The sequence below is a fragment of the Rhincodon typus genome, chromosome 12 (assembly GCF_021869965.1).
Source record: "Rhincodon typus isolate 14 chromosome 12, sRhiTyp1.1, whole genome shotgun sequence".
Taxonomy (NCBI): domain Eukaryota; kingdom Metazoa; phylum Chordata; class Chondrichthyes; order Orectolobiformes; family Rhincodontidae; genus Rhincodon; species Rhincodon typus.
In genome coordinates, this window is record NC_063343.1 from 32,094,702 (window position 1) to 32,120,044 (window position 25,343).

General features: G+C 38.2%; 1 protein-coding gene across 1 annotated transcript in view; it reads left to right on the forward strand.

Moving 5' to 3' along the window:
* unc5a (unc-5 netrin receptor A) overlaps positions 1-25,343 on the forward strand; it is a 264,346-nt gene that overhangs the window by 198,218 nt on the left and 40,785 nt on the right. The window contains exon 12 of the mRNA XM_048603964.1: positions 7,291-7,524. Coding sequence (XP_048459921.1) covers positions 7,291-7,524 — 234 coding nt within the window. The remainder of the gene's footprint in view (positions 1-7,290; positions 7,525-25,343) is intronic.

Consider the following 25,343-nt stretch of genomic DNA (forward strand, 5'->3'; position numbering starts at 1 on the left):
CAACTGAAAGCAGCACCTGGCAATAATGCTCTAGATTACCTTTTTTTATTGTTGAAGGTAGGCATCATGGGCAAGGTCAGCATTTGTTGCCCATGAATTGATTAGATCTCTTGGACATTTCAAAGAGCAATTTATGGTCAACCACATTGCCATGTGTCTGGAGTCGAACAATGGCCAGATAGAAAGAATGTCAGAGATTTCCATCTCTAAAGGGCATTATTGATCCAGCTGGGATTTATGAAGATCAATAATAATAATCTGATTGTCATTGAAATACCTACTAATTCCAAATTTAGATCAATTCAAATTTCTTCATCTGCCTCGGTGGAATTCAAACCTATGTCCCCACAAAATTAACCTGGAATTACTAGTCCAGTGACATTACCACTACGTCACCTTCTCCTCCTGTTTACCATATACTGAATTGTATCTGAGCTAATCTGCCTCTGTATGTGTATTATAAATTAATCATAAGGCAAATATTAGTTACAAATATGTGCTGAACAGATATAGTATTAAAAGTAGGGAACACAATGGCATTTTTTAGTCAAGTCCCATAGGTTTTGTCAGACTAGTACTAAAAATGACTTTTCTGAAATACTATTTAATTTTCCAGTATTTTTAATCTGCCAGTGAGTGTTCAATAGTCTAAACATTGCAACCAGAATCTTTTGTTTTGGGTGCAATATATGCTCAAATTAACAAATTGGCCATAAAAAGCAGCAGACTTGATGAGGAAGTTTAGATTTCAGCAAAGCAGACAAAAAGATTGATTAAAAGGGAAAAAATACAGTATGAGAAGCTTGCAAAGAACATACAAACTGATTGTAAAAGCTTCAATAGGTATGTGAAGAGAAAAGGATTAGTGTAGTCATATGTCTGTCCTTTATAGACAGAAACAGGTCAAGTTATAATGGAGCATAAAGAGATGACATACCAATTAAAATGTATAACCTGGTTCTGCCTTCACAAAGGAGGATACAAATAATGTCCCAAAAATGTTGGGGAACACAGGGTCTTGTGAGCGGGAAGAACCAAAGGAAATCAATAAATGGTGTTCGGGAAATTAGTGCGAGTAAAGGCTGATAAATCTATAAAACCTTATAATCTACATCCCAGAGTATTTAAGGAAGTGGCCCTAGAAATAAAGGATATGCTGGTGGTTATCATTCAAGATTCCATAGACTCTGGAACAGTTTCTATGGATTGGAGGGTATCTTATGTAACCCTGCTATTTTAAAAAAAAGGAGATAGAGAGAAAACAAGGAATTAGATACTGGTTAGTTTGACATCCACAGTGAGGAAAATGCTAGAGTCTGTAATTAAAGATTTAATAGCAGAATGCTTGGAAAACAGTGGTGGGATCAGACAGGGTCAGCAATAATTTGAGAGGAAAATTATGCTTGACAAATTTACTGGACCTTCTTGAGGATATGGCTAGTGGTATTGATAAGGGGGAGCCAGTGGATGTGGTTTACTTGGGCATTCAGGCGTCTTTCAATAAAGTTCTACATAGGAGGCTAGGTTGTAAAATTAAAGTTCATGTGATTGGGGTTGTGTATGATATGGATGCAGAACTGGTTGGCAGTCAGAAAACAAAATTAGGAATAAACGGGCTTTTTTCTAATTGGAAAGCAGTGACTATTAGGGTATCGTAGGGATTTTGATAAGGGAACTAAACTTAATATGTAAATATAATATCAAAGCTGACATCTTTGCATACTCCCTCAGTCCTGTGCAATCATTGAACAATGCCTTCTATTCATCATGCTGCCTTTCAACAGAAAATGGCTTTCCAGATGATTGGCTGTCAGAGTTTGTTCTAACACGTCCTTGTCACTACTTTTAACCATTAGGAATCTAAAGACTCGTGGTTTCTGTTGCTATTGATAAAATAAGAAATAAGCCATAAAATTCAGGTCAGTTAATTATTCAAAAGCTTAATTGAGGTCCTGTCACGTCATCCTCCCCTCTCTGAGATACCTTTCACTTATAAAAATCTGGAGCCAGGGTCGTGACATCATATTTGCAGTAAAACATATTCTAATCTGGTTTTACACCGTCTTCACCCTGCAACCTCATTCTGTGGCCCAGTAAATTTTAGCCAATAATGTTGCCTTCATTCTAAGCAAGTAATCAATTGGAACACAAAACTAATTATGAAAATGTCATCAATGCAGCAGTAGAGTCCCCAGTGTTGAGCTGAAATAGACCAACAATATTTTAAATCCCTAACCCAGCCCAAATACACGCTGCAATCTGGTTTGACTGACGGATACTGAGTGACAAACCTGGACACAATTCACAAAAGCAGTTCATTGAAATTGAACTGAAAGAACCTATAGCAAATCCATAAATGAATTGGGGAAAACATGTAAGAGGTAAATTTCAAAACTGATTGTTGTAAGATGGGAGTGAAATAACTGATTCACACACTGAAATTAATGAATTTCCAGCTGTCAAGCTGACAGTTTCTCTCAGTTAATGATTTTGTTAGAAGGCATGTATAAGATTTTGAAGAAAAACATAATGTTCCTTTTATTAATGTGATAATTGTTAATTACTGATAACAACCTCTCCTGGCATGACAGACAGGTTAATAATTACAACCAAAGCTTCCCAGTACCTCAAAACATACTGGTTACTAAGATTTAAATTGATTTTTTTTAAAATTGATGTTTCTATCTTTTCTATCTTTTGTTCTAATAGTTATTTCCCTCTTTAATTATCTTTCAGCATCTGATGTGACAATGTTCACTCCTTCCAGTTTACATTTCTTTCTCAGTCCTTGCATTCTTGATTTCACACTCCTTCTGTCTGATTTGTTAAGGTTGATTGTTCTGTTCACTTGGGTTCCAAATACTCTACATTCCTCACTCTGCAATTATGTACTCAAATTCAGAAATTTAGTGGACAATAATGTCCTGATAGCACAAAAACATGCAGGAAAGTAAGTTGTAAAAAGGATGTACAGAGCGTACAAAGAGACATAGACAGGTTAAGTGAGTGGGCAAAAATCTGGCAGAGGGATCATAACATGGAAATATGTCAATTTTTTCACGTTGGCAGGAAGAATAAAAAAGAAGCATATTATAAAAATGGTGAGAGATTAAGAGCTCTGAGATGCAGAGGGATCGAAGTGTCAGTTTGCAAAAGGCAGGTAGAACAACGAATTCAAAAAGTTAATTGACCATTATTGTTTATAGTGAAAGGAATTGAATACAGAAGTAGCATGGCTAACACAACCTTATACAAGATGTGCTGAAACCATATCTGGTGTACTGTTTAAGGGACTGTGGAAGCAGTTCAGAAAAAATTATAGAGCAAGTAACGTGGAATGAGTGGCCTTGCTTCTGATGGAAGTTTGTAAAGTTAGGCTTGTTACCATTCGAGTTTAAGAGGGTTAGAGACCATTTGACTGAAATATAAAGATCTTGATAAGATGAAGTGAGAAAGGATGTTTCTTTTTATGGGAGAGTGTAGAACTAGGGAGGGGTATGTTTTAATTTTTTTTTCCCTCATAGAGGTCATAAGCCTTTGGAACTTTTTTCATCAACAGATTGTAGCATCAGAGTCTTTAAATATTTTTACAGTAGTGGTAGTGAGCTTGTTGTTGAGCAAAGGAGCGAAAGGTTACCAAGCATAGACAGGAATTGGAGTCATCATAATAGCCATAATATTATTGAATGGTGCAACAAGCTAGAGAGGCATTGTGGCCTACTTTGAATTTGTAATTTTTGAACTGAAGGTTTCGGGAGAAAATCCTAATTAGAAATGAATGCATTTAAATCTTAATTAATTAACTCTTAATCAGCAGTTGATGACCTACTACTGTAAACTTTGGCACAATAAACTAACCAGATTAAAGAAAAAACAAAGTTCTATGCACTTGAATTTCATTGTAATATGTGTTTTGTTGATATTTATTAGTTTTATAAACAAAAATTATTAGATCAGAATTACATCTAAACCACATTGTGAAATGTTGCAAATAATATGAAGTTGTAGTAATTTGACAGTACAGAACGTAAGCAGTGCTGAAAAAGATGCACTTTCCCTCAAAACCTTTTGCCTTGCAACATCAGGTCAATTTGTGAAAATAACAATTCAAAGGGAAAATAAATATTTATATAGCATAAAAGGAGGGTGGTGATTAGTTGGCATGTAGACCGTGATTGTTGAGGTGTTGCTGTGGAGAATGCATGAATTAATGACAATTGAATGTTAAATTTGAAACTAAGCAGGTTGATTCTGATTGATCAGTGTATTGTCCTCAAGGTCATTTGACAACCAATCAGTAGTTCTCAACATGAAGAAGTTGAATTGCCTGAATGTTATTGGATTCCAAGGACTGCTGCAAAGATAATTGCATGGAAGCCTTTTTTTCCCCTGGTGTGTAATGCAGGTGCACATCAATGATTTATTTGTTTGTTCCTATGATACCATAATATTCATATTCCATATCAAGGTATCTTATTGGTTGAAAATGATCTTTGAAATGACTAAAAATTTCTACTGATATCTAGAAAGGACACAAGAGCCAGAACAGAGATTAAACCAGATAAGAAGCCAAGTTAAAATTAAGTTTTCAGAACCTCTTTGTTGTTGTAATGTATATCAAAGAAATTAGCTAAATAAAAAGTGCAGTTTCTAAAACTTATCAATAGGATAATTGATCAAAGTAAAGCAAAGAAATTTTGGCAAATGAGAGAGGGAAATTATAAACAGAAGTAAATTATTTCTGGTAAATTTGTATTTGAGGTATGTATTCGTTTTCCATGGTTAAAATTATGGGAATACTGGTATTGATGTTTAATTAACTTTATTGATGTATGATTGCCTGTGATATTAAAAATATCAATGTGTGAACTGAAAGCAGCTAAAATTGTTTGGCCCAGAAATAGAATACTTTTTCTGGCCCTCTAGGTGGTCTAACGTTGACTCATTCATCATTCCTCAACCTTGTGGCTGACCTCGCAATTCTCTTGCTTGCTGTCTACTGTTAACATATCAAGAAAAAGTAATCTGGGACATTCTTTTTTTAATTCTTTTTGGATTTTGTTTTCACTTCTGATACACCTTTTACTTATTAGAGTTGAATTTTGCCAGCTATCATGACCAGTTAGTTTCTTCAATAAAATAATTTTGTTTGGACTTTAGGTTAGTTTTGGTATTTAGACTTGGCTGCAGTGAGGTACTGGTATGTTTCTTTATTTCGTTTTATCGGAATATATTTACTTGTACATCCTTCAAAATGTGTTTTGTTTATTTAGCCCCATTTCTCTATCCCGAGGCTTACAGACTAAGACTTAAAGTTCATGACATTGGGAGGGCTGGAATATTGATAATCAAATAATGCATATTCTAATATTACTGTACATTGACTAGCCTCTAATATTATCAATAAAATAAAACTTTACCTCTAAAATATGATTTTAGTTCAATACTAAGTGGGGGGATGCTACATTTCAGAGGTAGATCATTAAGCTATAACATTAAGCTGAGGCCCATATTAAGTGTTTCACTGGTTTAGGTTGACATTAGAAATCCCTTACAATCATGGCCAAAAGAATAGAATTCTCCAGGTAATGAAGTCAATATTCTTCCCTCAACCACAACCTTTAAAAAACGGATTTGCTGATTATTTGTCTGATTTCTCTTAGCATCATCCAGTGTCAAAAGGCTCATGTAACAGCTATCAGTGCATTTCTAAAGTAATCTTTTGAGGAACAGATAGTATTTTCTGAGAACATTGGTGGAGAAAGCAAGAGCTGGTATTGAGATAGCACACTTCATATGATCAGATGCCTCAGAGAACCTCATGGTCATTTCACGATGTTGAAATGTATTAAGTTGTGTAATATAGCCAAACATGATTACTGAATTGTAGACAATAAGACACCACAAACAACAGTGAGATGAATGACCAGAATATTTTAATGTTTTAATGATGGTTTAGAAAGGAATGCTGATCAAGATATCAGGAGACTTGCATGCTCTTCTTCAGGTAGTTTCATGGGATCACTCACCTGAGGAAACAGAAAAGGCTCTAGTTTAACTCCAAATGGATAATATCTCTGTTAGTACAGAACTCTTTCAAATTGAAATGTCATCTTAGATTATGCGCTCAACATATTTGGAATTGCTCTGAAAAGGTATTGTAACTCAGTGGTACAAAGACTGCCTATGGCATTCAGTAAAATTGATATAAATCTTTCTTTCTGTTATCCACTTGAGTTAGAGCTGATCAATGGCTTTCCCAAAAGCCTAGTGGGTAGAGGCCACACAATAAAATACCGAGTACAGAGACCAGAAGATCTCAGATTTAATTCCCATTCTAATTTGCACACTAAATTAGCTGTTTTCAGATAAGGCAAGGTTAAATCATCATAATTAACCTTAATTCCTCTAGAAAAAGGATAAAAAAAATTCAGTTAGCTTGTTGCTCTTGATTGAGGTCTCATAACTCTTACTGCAAAGAGATTTCTGATACAAGATCTCATACGGTTGAACTGACCTCCATTTCCAAATACTTAATGTATCAGCTGTGGTGTGAAAAATAGCCATTTGGGTAAGGTAGAAGACCATGGTGCCTTTAGAGAGATGATGGTAGTGAGTTTAACCTGTATGTTACTGTGTCACAGGTGAGGTGGTGATGTTGAGAAGGTGGGACCTTCAGGGTGACCTCAACTAAGATGGGAGTTGAACTTGTGCTATTGGTGGTACTCTGCATCTCAAATTAGCTGCTCAGCCAACTGAGCTAACTGACACCTCCCCACCCCTGCCAAAACTGTTAAAGGCTTACTGCCAATATATCCAGAATTTTGAGCCAGCAACATTCCATACATCCAGGAAATAACAATGAAACGTGAAAATGAACAACATTCCTTCACCAGAAAATGATTGTTATTGGTGCTGAGACGTGACATGATCTAATCCAAATCCTAACTTTAATTATTAAAAATAAGAGTGAACCAGTCCGTTCACTGCTTGATTATTCACTGACCAGCCTCACAACTGGCTCCTTAAAATGAAGTATGTGAACATTAATGTAGTCCTATAGCTAACTGGGACACTAAATATGTAAACTACTTGATCAAGTTCACGTTATTGCAAATGTACAAATATTTTAAGCACGTTAATCAACTAAAATATTAGTGCAGTTCAATCATGTCTGTAAAATATACAATTTTTTTGTCCATCCTTATCTACTGTACAAGTCTGGTTAGCAATGAGAAGTTTTATTCAATTCACTTATCATAACTTTTCTTTTTCTTTGTCTTTCCACAGGAAGTGTTACATCTAGGGAAAGAAATTCCTTCCAATCCTTATTATTGCCAGCTTGATGGTCAAATGTCCCATATATTTACTGAGACACTGGGCAAATACACCCTAGTTGGTGAATCACTGAATGTGACTGCAGCAAAGCGCCTGAGGCTAGTTCTGTTTGCACCAGGAATATGTACATCACTGGAGTATAGCATACGGATCTATTGTCTGGAAGATACTCAAAACGCATTTAAGGTAATAAAATTTATATAAGGTTTCAAACAAGCCTCCTACTTTCAAAAGGCTGCTTTACACTACTTATATTGCAATCAGTAATAATAATTAAAAGCTCCTCTAGCTTAGCAGTTTGAAGAAAATGAAGGTTGAGTATTACAGTAAGTAACCTGTCCTTAATTACAACCTATTGTTTGACCAGAAGTAAATGACTGACATTCAATTATCATTTACAAAAACTTTTGAAATAAACGCTTTATTTAATTTGAAACTACTACATTATTTACACATTTATGGACTTCAGTCATTTGTAATACAGCAAAGTAAAAGGGCAGGTAAATTAGTGGGGCAAAGAAAGGGGTAGATGGCATATAATGTGGGAATGAGGTTTTCCATTTTGCTGGGAAAGGTGGAAAAGCCGAATATTATTTAAATAAAGTGAAACTGTAGACTTCTTTGGTGCAGAGGGACCTGGGTATCCTTTTCATGAAAAACACAAAGATAAGCATTTGTAGTTACAGTAAGTAATGTAAACGGAATGTTGGCCTTTATCAAAGAGTGGTGGGAAAGTGTTGCTACTACCACAACTGTATAGGGTATTGGTGAGACTACACATACAGTGTTAGCCTCCTGTTTTAAGGAGAGGTATATTTTGCATTGGAAGGAGTTCAGAGAACATTTAATGAGGTGATTCTTGAGACAAAGGAATTTTCTTATGAAAAATTGTTAACAGATTGGACATACTTTCATTGGAATTTGGAAGAACTAGATGTGATTTTTATGGAAACATATATGATTCTGGGGGTCGACATCACTGTCATTTCTAGGGTTGTGTTGGAGCAGTAGTGTCCCTACGTCTGGGCCAGGAAGCCCTTAGGTGTGGCGCAACATGCCTGACCCAGTTGATTAAAAATATCTATAAGATTCTGAGGAGTTTGACAAAGCAGATGCAGTAGTTGGCGGTTGAGGGCAGGACCCAGTGCCTGCTTTCACTGGCTGAGTCAGATTTGTCAATGATTGGCTAACCTAGTCTGTCACATCCATTCACGTTTTCTCAGAGGGTCAGTAGTGTTTGGAATTGACTACGTTTGATAGCTATGGGTTACAGAATGTTCAAAATTGAGTTAGCCAGATTTTTGATCTACAGGTGAATACTAGCTTATGGGGCCAGGGTGGAAAGTGGAATTTAGCCTTCAATCAGATGATCTTATTGAATGATAAAGCAGGTGAGGGGTCAAATGGCCTACTCAATTATACAATCCCTACAGTGTGGAAACAGGCCCTTCGGCCCAACAAGTCCACATTGGCCCTAGGAGCATCCCATCCAGACCCATACCCCTATAACCCACCTAACCTACACACCCCTGAACACTACAGGCAATTTAGCATGGCCAATCCACCTAGCGTGCACATCTTTGGACTGTGGGAGGCACCCGGAGGAAACCCACGCAGACACGGGGAGAATGTGCAAACTCCACACAGTCGCCTGAGGGTGGAATCGAACCCAGTCCCTGGCGCTGTGAGGCAGCAGTGCTAACCACTGAGCCACTGTGCCCCACTTTTTTAAACATTTTTGTGACATTTTGAAATTGTCTGCAATCATTCAATGCAATATTATTTAACTTTATTTTGCCATAGTTTGTGTCTATGAAATGCGGCTATTTGTTGTTAAAGTAGTCAGCATGATGCCTGAAGCTAACACTGGACAAATTCTGTTACCAATGTGTAAGAATTACTTCTGTGAGTATCATTTCTGATATTCCAAATACAGATCCAATTCTACAATTTTCTCTATTCCTTGAAACACTGTAATGAAATATGTTTTGCAATTGGTTGATCATTTTCCATAGGAAGTATTTGTAAAATGAATTGCTTTAAATGTCCAGTTTTAAAGCAAAAGATGTTTCCAGTCTATTTAAAAGTACACCTAAACTAAAGAGTAGAAATTTGTATCTGGGCGGAAAGTATTGATATTTGATTGAGTGTAGTAAGCAATATCCATTTGGATGACATCATCAAGCTTTAGTGAGAGAGTAAAGTGGGATCTCATGGAAGACAGATCTAAGACTAAATGCTCCTAAGGATCTTTATATTAATGTAGAAAATGTTCTTACAACCTGTAAACAGTTGCAGAGAAGCAATAAACTGCATCTTGTTTACTCTACAATTTCTTCTTATTAGACTAAAAGATGGCTACTCTTACATACACAAGATCGCAAACCCTTAAAGAACCACCCATTTAAAAAATACAGATGGGAACAGACACAACAGCTAATATACAAATAAATGTTTCCACAAAGATTATCAGTAAAAGACAATTCATCCATTTTTCTTCTCAACAATAGAAAAACAATTACTCCCATTGTGTTGGAAAGTCTGTGATTCTGAGGCATGGGTCATCTCAGGGTTTAAAAAAAACAGGGGTTTTCAACAAGATTAAGAAGTTAGAAATGGTAGTGACTAATCAACACTTTAAGTCAATTAAGATATCCCATGAACTGAAGAATAATGTTTCCGGTCTCACTGGGGAACACAGACTGGTCAAAAAATCATTCTGTACCACAACTCAGAGGTGAACTTGCTCTATGGGCTTTACTTTCTCAGGGAAAGTAATGAGGTGTGCAATGATACTCATTCAGCTAGGTTTAATGAGCCAGTCATTCAATCTAATTTTTGACTCATTTTTCCGGGTTAGAAGTTATTAGGACAGGATCCCAGACCAATGGAGTAAACCAGATACTGCCATTGAGAATGAAACAGCAGTGCCAGAAGAGAAACATCCCAAATTGAAAGGGAAAAAAGATTTCCCTTTGGTAATAAAATGGCTGATTTTTGTTTTTAATTTTTTGGCAGGTTTTGAGGCTGTGGAGTGAGAAAGGCATCCACCATTGGGACCTTTCCCTCTAAACAGCACTTTAATGTGCCCTAACATTACTAGCCTATAATCTGTCACTATCTTGGTGGTCCCAGCTCAATGTTCTGCCCTCCCACTGGCAGAAATGAAGTCTTTCACCATTGTTTACATGAAGAGGCATTGTTGAGAGACTTTCTTTGATAGTCTGGAAGGGCAAAACACCACAGTTATATTCCTAGGTTGAAGATGTAATTACTTAATTTTCACTTAAATTATTGGCATTATGCCACATGATTTCAGTTGATTTAGTAATATCCGGATGGTTAATATTCTTTGCGGATATCAATAGTTTTGCAAAGTTTGAATGCTACTGGTAGTGGGGGTGCTGCAGCAATGAATGGAAATGGTTTGAGCAGGAACTGGCTCAACTGACAAACCTACTGGTCAATGCCAGAATTTGAGGACGTGAAGAGGATTAGAGATAAAGCTTCAGATTTCTTGTTCAGATCAGTAGCAATGACAGATAGAACAATGAATACCTGGGCCTGAATTTTTCTAGGACAAGCCCAAACCAATACACTACCCTCAACAGTAGCTGCTACTAATTTCTTCCACTGATCATGTTGTGACTCAGATTTGCCCAATCTGGGCCACTGCTAGGTGATATGTATGATAACACTATCCAATTCATGAAAATAACTTTATGACAGCTGGAGTATTGTACAACCATATTCATACTCCTAATCCTTCTGACTTAGAAAGTGGCACAGCGGCATTAGTTTGGCTTAAATAACAGGATGGTAGTTTTTAATGGAGAATGATGCCAAGATCATGGGTTCAATTTCCTCACTAATTGAGGTTACCATGATGGTCTGTCCTTCTCATCCTCTCCCCTTACCTGAGGCATGGTAACCCTTGAGATAAACCACCATCAGTCATTTTTCTTTGATGAGATAGCAGCCCTGTGGTTTGGTTAGACCATTGTGACTTTATAACTATTTTGCAGAGAAATTCTTTTCTCCGGCAGGCAAAGACAGAACAACAGTGCATCTTATGATTACTGATTTTGCATTAAGTGAAATTAGGAAGAACCTTTTTCATGCAAGGTGTAGTCGAACTCTGGATATTGCTTTCCCAAAAAGCCATAGACATTCCATTTAAATTGAAATTTTCAAGTTTAAGACCATTGATTTTTGAGATGGAACCATTTGTGATAATAGGTTAATTGTACTGATTGCAGAATCGTAGAATCCCTACAGTGTGGAAAGAGGCCATTCGGCCCATCGAGTCTGCAGCATACTCTGAATAGCATCTTACCTAGATCCAGACCCCTATGCTATCTCCATAGCCCTGCATTTACCATGGCTAATCAATCTGGAATGCACATACCTACAGACACTACAGACAATTTAGCATGGCCAATCTAACTAACCTACACATCTTTGGACTGTGGGAGGAAACCGGAGCAGGAGCTTAAGCAGGGAGAATGTGCAAATTCCACACAGAGAGATAGATCAACCAATATCTAATTGAATTGTAGAACATGCTTGAGGGGCTGAAGGGCCAACTCCTGGCCCTATCAAGCTATCATCATTAAAGCTGCATGATACATTTGTATGAGAGACAGAGGATTTAACATAAATGTGCTTGTTTAAGTGGCAAAACACTAAGATGCTCTAATATAGCAATTTCTTTTCCATTGTTAAGTCTTTTTGAGGTGCACAAATGAGCCCAATGAATTTATTATCATTCCTGATACCAACATCATTGCATTAAACAGCCGCATGAGGTGTCTAGTTAGTCGATAGCAGATAGTGGCCAACTAAGTTATGCTCATCTAATGTCAGTGAAAAGTGTCCGAATACTAATCATTTAGGAATTCCAAATACATTGTAGGTGATTTTATCTCACTGCACTGGACAGGGACGTAGAAGTGGCTGTCCAAAAGTTGCAGCACAGCAAACTTTTTAAATTAAATCATGATATCTGGGCTTTGCTGGTTGGCCTATACCCCGTTGCCCTTGAGAAGGCGGTGGTGAGCTGCCTTTTCAAATGACTGCATTCCATTTGGTAATGGTAAACCCAAATGCCACTAGGGAGGGAGTTCCAGAATTTTGAACCAGTGACAGTGAACGAATGGTGAGATATTTCCAAGTCAGGATGGTAAGTGGCTTGGAGGAATACTTGCATGTGATGATGCTCCCATGCATCTGCTGCCCTTGTCCTTGATGGGAGTGGTCATAAGATTGGAAGGTGCTGTCTAAGGAGCCTGGGTGAATTTCTGCATCTTTTTAGATGGTGTACTGCTTCTACCCTGCGTCAATGATGCAGGGACTGAAGGTGGATGAATTGCCAGTCAAGCGGGCCAATTATTCCTGGGTGGTTTCAAGCTTCTTGAATGTTGCTGTTGGAGTTCCACTCATTCAAGAAAGATGAGAGTATAAAGCTTTTGAGAAGATTTGTAGCTCGGGTTGTGGATGAGGTTACGTGGATGAGATAATGGTAGAATGAAAGAACAACGGGGAACTCCAGACTAGTATACACAGAGAGACCACACTTACAGACTAGATACTTAATTACACCAGAAACCACCCCAACACCCATAAATGGAGCTGCATCAGGACATTATTCAAACGAGTCACAACACACTGCAGCAACCCAGAATTGCACAAAGCAGAACAGGAGCACTATACGGAGTTTTTAAAAGCAATGGATACCCAAAAAGCACAATCCACCGTTACCTCTGTGACAGACCACAACATGAAGACACAAAATGGCCAGACACACTAGTCACCCTACCGCACATCAGAGACCAATCGGAGATGACCACAAGACTACTCAGACCCCTAGGTATCAGTGTAGCCCAAAAACCAACAACCACCCTGCAACAGCTACTGATGAACATAAAGCATCCCATACCCACAACCAATAAAACTAATGTAATATACAAAATACCATGCAAGGACCGTGACAAACACTGCATAGGCCAAATTGGAAGAAAACTGACAGTAAGGATACACGAACACCAAGTAGCCACCAAAAGACACGACCAATTCTCACTGGTCTCAGTACACGCTGACAAAGAAGGACACAAATTTGACTGGGACAACAGATCCACAACAGCACAAGCCAAACAGAGACATGCCAGGGAATTCCTGAAGGGAAGGCCTGGCATTCCAACCGGAACTCCATCAACAAACACATTGAACTGGACCCAATATACAAACCATTGAAAAACAGAACCAAAAGCGAGGTCAACCACCCCAGCAAACTGAGGCATATAAATGACAAGTGGGACAGAACACCAACGCTTCGCCAGAGGCGCACTGATGATGTTACCTAGCAGGGCAACAAAACATCTGCAATCAAACACGCTGACTCGGTGAGCAAGTCTACAACCTCAAGTGGAGAGTATTCGGTCATAATCCTGACTTCTGCCTTGTAGATGGTGAACGGATTTTTAGAGCCAGGAGGTGAGTTACTCACTGCAGGATTCCTAACATCTGACCTGCTGTCTTAGCCATAGTATTTAAATGGCTAGTCCGGTTCAGTTTGTGGCCATTGCTAACTCTCATGTTTACGAGTCACCAGGCTAGATTTATTTTAAAAAAACATAACTTTTTTTTAATATAGTAAAACAACCTAGGGCATTCACATCCAGAAATTGACATCAAGCCAAAGGAGGAGATGTTAGGTTGGGTGATTGAACATTTTGTCACACAAGATTGAGGGTTCAAGTCCCATTTTATCACAAAAATCAAAACTGACACTCCCATGTAGATCTAAGGGTGTGCACTATTGGACATGCAATCTTTTGTGTGAAATATTAAACCAAAGCCCAACTACACTGTCTTAAGGCCATTAAAAGTAAGAGCTGAAGTAGGTCAGTCAGCCCATCAAGTGTGTGCTGCAGTTCAGTGAGACTATGGCTGAGCTGATAATCCGCAACTCTACTTTCCTGTCTTTTCCCTATAACACTTAATTTCTTTACTGACTGCACATCTGTCTATATTATCTTGAAATATAACTAAAGACCCACCCTCGGCAACCCTCTACAATAAAGAAATATACAACTTCACTACCATCTGAGAGAAGAAATTTCTCCTCAACTCTGTCTTACGTCTTATTATTACGTCTGTCTTATTATTCTGTCTGATCCTAGACTCTTCCATGGGGGAGTCAACCCTTCCACATCTACCCTGTCAAGTTCCCTAAGGATCTTGTATGTTTCAACAAGGTCCCCTCTCATTCCTCTTAGTTCCAATGAATATAGCCCCAGTCCACTCAACCTCTCCTCATGAGACAGTTCCTCAATAGTGAACCTTCTCTAGACTGCCTCCAATGCCAGTATGTCTTTCCTTAGATAAGTGGCCAAAACTGTTCACAGTATTCCAAGTATAGTCTTACTTGTGTCTTGTATAGTTTTAGAAACACCTTCCCACTTTTACACTCCATTCCCTTTGAAATAAAGTACAATAGTCCATTTGCTTCCCCATTACCCACTGAACTTACACACTGGCTTTTTGTGATTCCAAGGATGAGGACTCTCAAATCCCTTGGTGCTGTAGCTTTCTGCAGCCTTTCTCTATTTAAATAATATTCAGCTCCTCCAGTCTTCCTGCCAACGTGCATAAATTCATATTTCCCCACATTATATTCCTCATGTGTAAAGATTTTTTCCACTTGCTTAGTCTGTCTCTGTCCCCCTGCAGACTGAGTCATCTTATTCACTTGTATTCCCATTGATTTTTGTGTCATCCACAAACTTGGCTATAGAGCTTTCAGTCTTCTCATACAATTCATTAATATATATTGTAAATGATTATGGCCCCAGCACCGATCCTAGTGGCATCCCAGTAGTTACATGTTCCGTTCTTGAAGTGCCTCCCTTATCCCAACCCCCTGTCTTCTATTAGTTAGCCAATCCTTGTATTATGTTAATATATTATCTCCAACACCATAAGTGCTTATCTTAAGTAATCTAATGTGTGGTACCTTGTCTAAGGCCTTCAGAAAATGCAAATATATTACATATACAATTTCCCCTTTATTTATCCTGCTTGTTATCTCCACAAAGAGCTTATAGTAAATTTGTCAACTGTGATTTTCTCTTCATGTAGCTGACTGTGCTTATAATTACGTATTTCCAAATATTCTGATATTACATCCTTTATAATTGAACATTTTCCCAATGGCAGATATTAAGTTAACTGACCTACAGATAATTTTTTTAAACCTCCCTCCCTTTTGGAATAACAGTATTATGTTGACAGTTTTCTGAGAAGCTAAGGAGTATTAGAAGATGACTACTAGTGCATCCATTATCTCTAGCTACTATTTTCAATAGCCTAGGACACATTCTGTCAGGTCCAGGGGACTTGTTGATTTTTACCCATGTAAGTTTCCCTAGTGTTTTTTTTTCTCTAGTGATAATTGTTGTATTTGTTTTCATTCTGCCTTTTACTCCTTGATTATTTAATCATTTTGGAATGTTATTAGCATTTTCTACTGTGAAAATATTTATTCAATACCTCTGCCTTTTCCAATATTATTTCCACTGCCTCATTCTCTAAGGGCCTGTGTTAACTTTGGCTTCTCGCTTCCTTTAAATATTTAAAAAAGCTCTTGCTGGCAGTCTTGATATTACTTATGAGCTTACCCTCAAGTTTATTTTCTTCCTCCTTTTATTTTATTTGGTCATTTTTTAAATGGATGTGAAAAGTCCTGTGACACTATTTTGAAACGGAAAAGGGAAGTTATCCTTCATGTCCATGGCCAATATTTATTTCTCAAACATGAAACTGATTATCTAGTCATTCCTGCTTGTCAGAGCCTGTTGTGCTCAAATTGACTGCCTTGTCTCCTAATTTACAAGAGGATCTACACTCCAAAAGTATTTTATTGGCAGTAAAGTGCCTTGGACCATCTGGTGGCCTTAAAGGGGTCATACATACGAAGGTATTTCTTATTTCTTTGAACAAGTTTTCAAACAATGGGTAGTGCATATATAGAACTAGCTGCCAGAGAAAGTACTGGCTAGTACAATTACAACATTTAAAAGACATTTGGGCAGTTACGTGGATAGGAAAGGTTTAGAGGGGTATGAGCCAAAGTTCAGGCAAATGGAACTAGTTTAGTTTAGGAAACCTGGTCAGCATGGATGAGTTGAGCCGAATGGGTCTGTTTCTGTGCTGTATGATTCTATAACCAAAGGCACAACTACATAAGGTAGAGGAAGGGAGTTTTCATGAAGCAGGAGCATCTTGATGGACAGTGTGGATAGAGGTAATTAGAGAAACAGGGAGAGTTAAGGCTATGATGAGATTTTTATGCAAGAATGGGAATATTAAACTGGCAGAGTTGATCAACTGGCAGTGAATGTATGGCAATAAGAAAGGGATGATATGACTTTGGAGCAGATTAGAATATGAGAAACTGAGTTTTGGATCAGTTCTGGTTCATATGTTTGAAGTCAGAAGACTGGCCAGCAGACCATTCGAATGGTTAAATCCAAAGTTTGGAAAAAACATGCAGGAGGATTTAGTAGCAGATGATCCGAGCAGGAGCTGAGATGAAATGACCTTTCGGAGGGAAAAGTTGCCTTTGTTGTGGTAAAGCTATACAGCCAGAAGCTCAGCTCTGTGTGGAATAGGATGCAGAGGCTGTGATCAGTTTGCTTCTGAGACAGCGGCCAAGAGACAGAGTCAATGGCAAAGGACCAGAGTTTGTGGTGGTACTTGAAGACAAAAGCTTCAGTCTTTATTATGTTTAATGGAAGGAAGTTTCAGCTCATCCAGGATTGGATGGCAGACAAGCAGGTTGCTAACATGGATTGAGGGATTTGGAGAGGCGGAGCTAGATAAATCCAGTGTGCATATCGAAACCAACATCATGTCAATTAAAAAAAGGCGGGATCATGGGATAGCTTTTTGGGATTTTATGGTGCAGAGGTGTCAATTGGATAAATATGTGACCTAACAAGGGCAATACTATTCAGTTGAACAAGGGGGGAGAAACACTTGAGGAAAATGGTGTTGTCGATCTAATCAATGCCTGCAGGTATAAAGAAAGCTGCAAAAGGAGATGAGGTCATGGCCAGTCACAGAGGATTTGATTTGTGTCTTTAATTAGTGCTGCTTTAATACTGTGGCATGGATGAAAGTGTTATTAGAGAGATCCAAACATGTGATTGCACGAAAGAAGAGCACAGCTTCAGGAGGGAATGATATAGTCAACAACTTTGGAGACAAAAAATAAATGAAGATGGGCGGTAGTTCGCAATTACGGAGGGGTCAGGGTGGATTTTAGAGGGATATAAACTACTGATTTTAAAGGGTCAAGGATAGCAGCTGAGGAGAGAACACTGTCCACAACATCAGCTTGCACGGAAGCCACAAGAGGGCATTGGATGTTCAGTTAAGTTGCAAGAATGAGAGAACAAGACATAGATCCCACACATAAAAATTGCCTGGAGTAGGAATAAGCTGGTACAAAAGCTAGAAAATGTGACAGGACCTTCAAATAATGGACAAAGGAAAGGGAGTGAAATGGACAGTCTCTGTCTTAATGATAAAACGGTCTATGAACTTGTTCTTAGACTTGAGGATAGTGGGGACTGAGTAAAGATGTTAAAGAAAATGTTGGTAGTGAAGAAATATAACCTGTCAATAGATTTCCTCTCCAGCATGATCCTATAGTGAAAAAAGCTGCCAATGACCTACTGGACCATAGGTCTGTTCTCCCGTTAGAAAGAGATGACTGGTGGTGGTTCAACCTAAGGATCACCATTCCTCACACGAGGAGTGAGGTGAAGAAGAGTTCTTCATAGTAACCTCGACTGGTGAGGAGTGATGTAGGATGATCCTACAGCAGAGACCAGCTTACCAGACAAGAGCATGGTATAATCGCATTTGATCTCCAGAATGCTTTAGAAACAGGATTGATAGTTATGCACTGTATACTTTCAAGTCAACTTAAAGGAAACTAAATAAGAGAATGTACTCTGTGTCATTCTGGCCAGTCTATTCTAATTTGTAGGAAGAGGAGAAAAAGAGCGCAAGTTGGAGCTCTGGTATTCCTCCAAACTAACTCGTCTCACAGTTTCTTCCTTCACCTCAGGAGGGTAGAGGTGGAGGATAATGGTTCCTTAGTTCTGGCCATCTCCATTGAGTTGGGAGAGAGCCTGTCCCACAAGTGATTGTGAACGATTTAGTACATGGTTCTTGTCCAAGCCAGGTTTATGTTTTATCTAGACTGAGTGGGAGGATTATTAAGATGATGGATAGTGGTCATGTACAAGAAAATGGCTCCAATGTGAAGAGTGAAAACACTTAATGAAAGAATAAAATGTTGCTACTAGATGAAAACAGACATTTTTGTTGGTTGAACATAGCATAAGCAGGTTAGTATGCAATTAGAATGAAAAGGGGAGATGATGCAATCCCCCTTTTTAATTGAAGAAGAGGCTTGTGGTCTGGGGAAGGTAGCATTTGAAAGAGGAGGGTAATAGGAAGTGAGTGGTGAAATGTAATGCACAGAAACACAGCCTTTAAAGTGTCTTATAGTACTAGAAAACCAACGTATTGAAACTTATGGTCCTGGCTGGGCATTTTTAACCCTCACTATAGGCCTGCTGCAGACTCTGCCTGAGCAGCTCCTTTGGCAAGAAAATCTGCCTCCCTGCCCAGAGTCCATTCCTGAGTTACTAAATTAAAATGTTCTCACACTGACATGTTGCAATCCAAATCTCCCAATACCAACAAACATTGTAACAAGTGAGTAAAATCTCAGTTTAGTAGCTGTATGTTCTAAATTGTGGTTTTGTAGGAAATCATGTTGGAGAACACGTGGACATAAACAGAGAAAGAACATAGGCAAGTCTTTACATGGAGTAACTATGTGATTAGAGCCTGGTGTATCCAAGATTACTATGTATGACAGTATTTCGTGTTAATATGTGATAAGTAGCATTAGCTTGAAGTTTAAACCTGAAGAAGGCAGTGCTTTGCTTTGCTTTCTCCTCAACCTGTCTGACTTGAGCCCAAGCTCATACAGTGGCATCAAACCACACAATAAAAATGGTGGCAGCAATGGGATGCTCTACCTAGAAAATCATAGCAGCAGTGAAGATCAAAAAGCAGTCCTGAGATCATCTGGAGAAGGAAAAAGAATATTTTCTTAATGAACTAGTCAGTACAGATCTAAGACTAGCTAAGAGCCAAAAAGGCAACAGGGCTAAAAAGCGGCTGTGAAGGAAGAAAACTCTGAACAGTAAACTCCTTCAGAGAATCCACTTGTACAGTATACATCTCAAAAACCCATTCATTGACAGCAATAAATAAACTGCATGAGCAATAAAAGCCCACTAATCTAAGGGGATTGATCCACAAAAAGAGGCCAATTACAGGATACACAAAGATGACAACAGCAAGTTAAGAAACATTTTCAGATTATAGGCTGAAGTAAGATGACTGATAAAGGGAAAAGAAATCAGGAACAAGAATTGTTCTTGAAATTCAAAGTAACAGAGCCCGAACGGTGCAATCTTTATTTTGATGGTTTGACTGACAAATTTAAAAGTTTAATTTGACAACTAAGAAGTTTTCTTGATTTTATTCATTAAGACAAAAATCTGGTAAAGAGAGAGAGTGAATCTGATCACATGGTATTGAATTTAATGCAAAAGTACATTGGACACAGAAACATTTGGTGCCAATGATGTTACAGCACACTTCTTTGATACAGTTAAAACTCATTAACTCTTTAAATGAAGCCATTTTGAGAAAGGTCTATCCACAGATCTTTGTTAATTACTTCGGCTATCTTGAATGGACCCCTAACAATAATGGTATCGACTTAAAAAAAAAAGGTTTGAATGACAATTCAATTCAATTTATTCAGCAACTCAGAAGTTTTACCATTTGACTTATTAAAATACAAAAAATTTGGTTCAGGAAAGAACAAATGTATGTGGGGATGAATTTGGTGAGGAAATATCTCAGGCACAGAGAAAAATCAGGGCAACGAAGACATATGAAAGCAGAGTGGCAGACATTGTCTACATGGACTTTGGCAAGGTCTTTGACAAGGTTCTGCATGGTAGACTGGTTAGTAAGATTAGATCACATGGGATCCAGGGAGAGCTAGCCAATTGGATACAAAATTGGCTTGATAGAAGGCGACAGAGAGTGGTGGTAGAGGGTTGTTGTTCAGGCCTTTGACCAGTGGTGTGCCGCAAGGATCGGTGCTGGGTCCACTATTGTTCCTCATATATAAATGATTTAGATGAGAATACAGGAGACATGGTTGGTAAGTTTGCAGATGACACCAAAATTGGTGATATAGTAAGCAGTGAAGAAGGTTATCTAAGAGGGCTGGGGAATGGCAGATGGATTTAATTCAGATAAATGAGAGGTGTTTCATTTTGGTAAGACAAACCAGGGCAGGACTTGCGTGGTTAATGTTCGGGCCTTGGGGATTGTGTTTGAGCAGAGAGATCTAGGGTGCAGGGACATAGTTCCCTGAAATTTAGTGAATAAAGCTATTTTGCGAACATTCTAATGTCAAATATTTTGAACATGCTTCCGCCATCTTGCAAAATGAATATCTTCCTTCATCTCTATAATATGCCATATTGGAAAAGGAAAACTGATGTTAATGTTGAAATCAGCATTTAATCCTCAGAAACTTTAACAGCTTTCAGTTTTTGTACTACAACAGTCTTTACAACAATGAACATTCAACAGCTAATTGAATCAAAATAGAATGCGACAAGACAATATGGCTAGTGTTGTGCAATGAGATTAAAATCCACACAATATTCTTTGAAATCAAGAAAATAATCAACAATTTCACATAAATATTAACAATTAAACAATGCAACTAATTCCCCTTGTACCACACTTACTACCACAAAAGTTTATGCTTTCAGATCTATTTGATTGATCAGTGAATTGACAGTACATTTTCTAAGATATCAATTCATTTCTAGATTGGATACCAAATTAAATAGCAGAAGAGGTTAGCATGCTTCTCTATTCATTTTGGTCGGGAGAATATAAAAGTAACTTATTATCTAAATGAAGGGAAACTTCAGAGTTCTTCCATGTAGAGGGATCTGAGTGCCCTCTGCATGAGTTGCAGAAAATTAGTATGCAGGTACAGCAAGTAATCAGGAAAGCAAATGGAATGTTGGCATTTATTGCCAAAGGAAAGAATATAAAAGTAGGGAAGTATTGTTGCAACCATAAAAGGCAGTAGTGAGATTGGACCAGGAGTATTGGTTTTGGTCCCCTTACTTGAGGAGAGATATATTCGTGTTGGAGGCAGTTCAGATGAGGTTCACAAGATTGATTCTGAGACAATGGATTTGTCTTTATGAAGAGAGATCAAGCATTTTAGCCTTATGCTCTCTTGAAATTTAGAAGAATGACAGGAGATCTAAGTGAGGTTTATAAGATGCTAAAGGCGATTGATAAATAGACAAGTTCCCTCTTGTGGGACAATTTAGCACCAGAGATCATTAGCTTGAGGACAAGGGGTAGCAGGTTTAAAATGGATGAGGAGAAATTACTTCACTCAAAGTGTCGTGAATCTGTGAAATTCTCTATCTCAATGTGGTGGATGCTGGGACTCAGTAAATTTAAGGAGGAGGTAGACAGATTTTAAATAGTAATGGGTTGAATGGTTATAGAGAGTGGGTGGGAAGGTGGAGTTGAAATCGTACTGAATGGCCAAGGAAGTTGCCTAAGCTGCTCTTAGTTCTGTTGTTCTCTAATATATAGAATCCCAACAGTGCAGAAAAGGCCATTCGGGCTATCAAGTTTACACTGATCCTCTGAAGAGCACCCCACCCCGCGTTTACCTAGACTACACGTCCGTCAATATTACAGGGCAGTTTAGCATGGTCAATCCAACTAACCTGCATACTTTGACTGTGGGAGGAAACCAGAGCACCCGGAGGAAACCCATGCAGGCACAGGGCGAATGTGCAAACTCCACGCAGGCAATCACCCAAGGCTGGAATCAAACTCGCATCCCTGGTGCTGTGAGGCAGCAGGGCTAACCACTGATCCAACTTGCCACCTTTCAGAAAGATCGGCAGATTGTATGTTGCAAAGACAACAAATCAATGAGAAAACGTTTGTTTAACAAGCTCAACTGCTTTTGATCATTGTATCACTTCGAGAAAAAATAGGACATTGTGAAGATCATGCTTCAATTGCATATATCAACTCCCTGGTGAGTCTGTAAGTAGTTTCAGTCATGACGAATTTGTTCTATCTGAAATATACAGATATGGTAACTTAAAGCAATAGCTCATTTGCTACAGAATTGGCATTGGTCTCTTCAATAGATCAGTCACTGAACTCTTTCAATGAAGAGGATCTAGGAACAGTAGGAATAAGCATAGGCCATTCAGCCAGTTGAGCCTGCCCTATCATTCAATATAATAATGATGGCTGGTTGAACAAGTCAGTGTCTTGTACCCACTCTGCCAGGTGTAGTGGTTTCTTGTTTGGAGAGACTCCACACATAGCTACCATTAGTTCTTAGCATGATCATAATTTAATATGGCTCAGTTGAGTTTGTGACTGTTTTAATGTACACTCACTGAACTTACTGTTGGAGACTGAGGGACAAGCCATTGGGTAAGCATAAATATAGGTTTATATTTAGGCCAAAATTTCCAGTTGTGTTTTGAAGTTTAATTTTATGAAAAAACATTATTTGTAAATTACTATCAAAGGGTTGTTGTTTTCTGTACAGGTAGTTCTCCTGTAATACGATAGTTGTGTTCTTGTGTAACCTCGCGCTATAGAAAATTATGCTTAAGGAAAATAGCCATGGAAAATCGTGTTATAGGGAAATCGCTATAGAAAATTGCTATACCTGTACCGCAAAAAGTTCGCCTTATCCAAACCCTATTCATCAACCGTGTTACAGCCAAGTTGTACACCCATTATAGCAGAACTACCTGTAATTTCATAAGGAAAATTGGTTGTTTACTATGCTGCCTCAAAGCAATTTAAAGAAAATCAGAGAAGCACATTTATGTTTCAGCAGGGATTCGTCCAAACAATTCATGAAAAACAAGCAGTTACCTTCCAACTGTCACTGAATATGCACTGGACGATCATTCATAAGAAGTCAGCAAAGGCACTGAATTACTAATTTTGGAATATTGTCCTTAAGAGATTTTTCAAACCTATGCAAGTATGTGCAAACAATCCATCATAGTCATGTTGACTATATGATTAAAAACCGAAAAAAAAACTGTAGATGCTGGCAATCAGAAACAAAACAAGAGTTCAACAGGTCTGGCAGCCTTGTGGAGAGAAATCAGAGTTAACGTTTCAGGTCCAGTGTCCTTCCTCATTGCTGATTGTAGCCAGGAAAATGTTGTTTTTATGCAGAAGATAGGGTGGGGAGAGGGGGTAAGGAGTAAAAAAAAAAATAGGTGGAGATAGAGCCCAAAGAGAGAGAAGAAAAGTTGGACAGACGAAGGAGTGGATGATAATCAGCCTAGGAGAATGAATCGCTACTAATGGGGACTATTAGTCACTAATTATGGGTTGTTTGTAATAGCAGACCATGTGATAACAGGGCACATTGGAGAAGGTGGCTCAAGCCCTTAAATTGTTGAATTCGATATTGAGTCCAGAAGGCAGTAGAGTAGTCAAGTGCAAAATGAAGTGCTGTTCTTCCAGCTTTCTTCAGCTGCAATGGAGCACTGCAGCAAGCCTGAGACAGAGATATTGGCCAGGGAACATAGACATGTGTTGAAGTGGCAGGCAACTGGAAGCTCAGGATCTTTTTTTATGGACAGAATGTAAATGTTCTGCAAAGCAGTCACCCAGTCTACGCTTTGTTTCCCCAGTGTAGAGGATGATTATATGATTTCCTTACTTATGAAAATTAGTTAAGTAGCCCATATTAATGACCATATTTGATTAGAGTTGGACAGTTGGCTATGCTTAGTCTATTTCCAAATGAAAACTGAAAGCTGTGCTTTCAATATATAAACAGGAAAGTGCATAATTACGAAAGGAGAAATTATGCTGCGAAAGGAGAAATAATGTTTTACTTAAAAGAGAAGCTTGTGGCGTTGAGTAGGTTGCGTTTAAAATACGAGGGTGAGAGCAAGTGCTGTGGTAAACAGAAATGCAGAGAAATCAGGCCATTTGTGGCACTGAAATACCAATAGGTCATTTAGTGGCACAGAACATAGAGATTATTAAAATGAGAAGCTTGCACTCATTAGGGCAACTGCAAGAGTTCCAAATTCCAAGTGATTGCAACGATTTATAGTAAAGGAAGAAAAGATATGGATTGGTTGATAAGCCTGCACTGATTGTCGAAGGGCAAGGCAGCAGAGAACTATAGGCTCCCCAAGGTCCCTTTAATTTAAAATAGATAAGCCTTGTTCACAGAGAACAGATCTCTGCATACAAATGCCTTCTAGCAAAAATAAACAAGCCACTTTACAAGCTCAGCTAATATCTTTCCTTGGTCATTTTGGGTAACTATTCATGCCAAATTGTTTAGAAAGTGCTGCCCAAGCATCACATCTAATAGTAGACATACTTGTTGAGAATAATCTTTATTTTATTCTGTTCTGTGAAAGGGTCACCAGACCCGAAATGTTAACTGATTTTTTTCTTCACTGATACTGCCAGACCTGTTGAGCTTTTCTAGCAACTTCTGTTTTTGTTCTTTATTTTAGTTCTGCCTGATGCAAACGACCAAAGGAATATGTTGATGATTTGATCAGCCAATTGCTGGGACAAACAGCTTACACCTAATATTGCAATGTTGTGAATGAATTTCAGTGCTGATTTAATGCCAGGTATGATGGCCATGTCCCATTAATCAGCTTATCAAATCAAACAGTGTGTTCCTTTGGCCATAATAGGCAGAGTACAAACCATATTGAACCAGCCAGCACATACAAAACCTAAACGAAAGTGTCTTCAATAAGATTTGA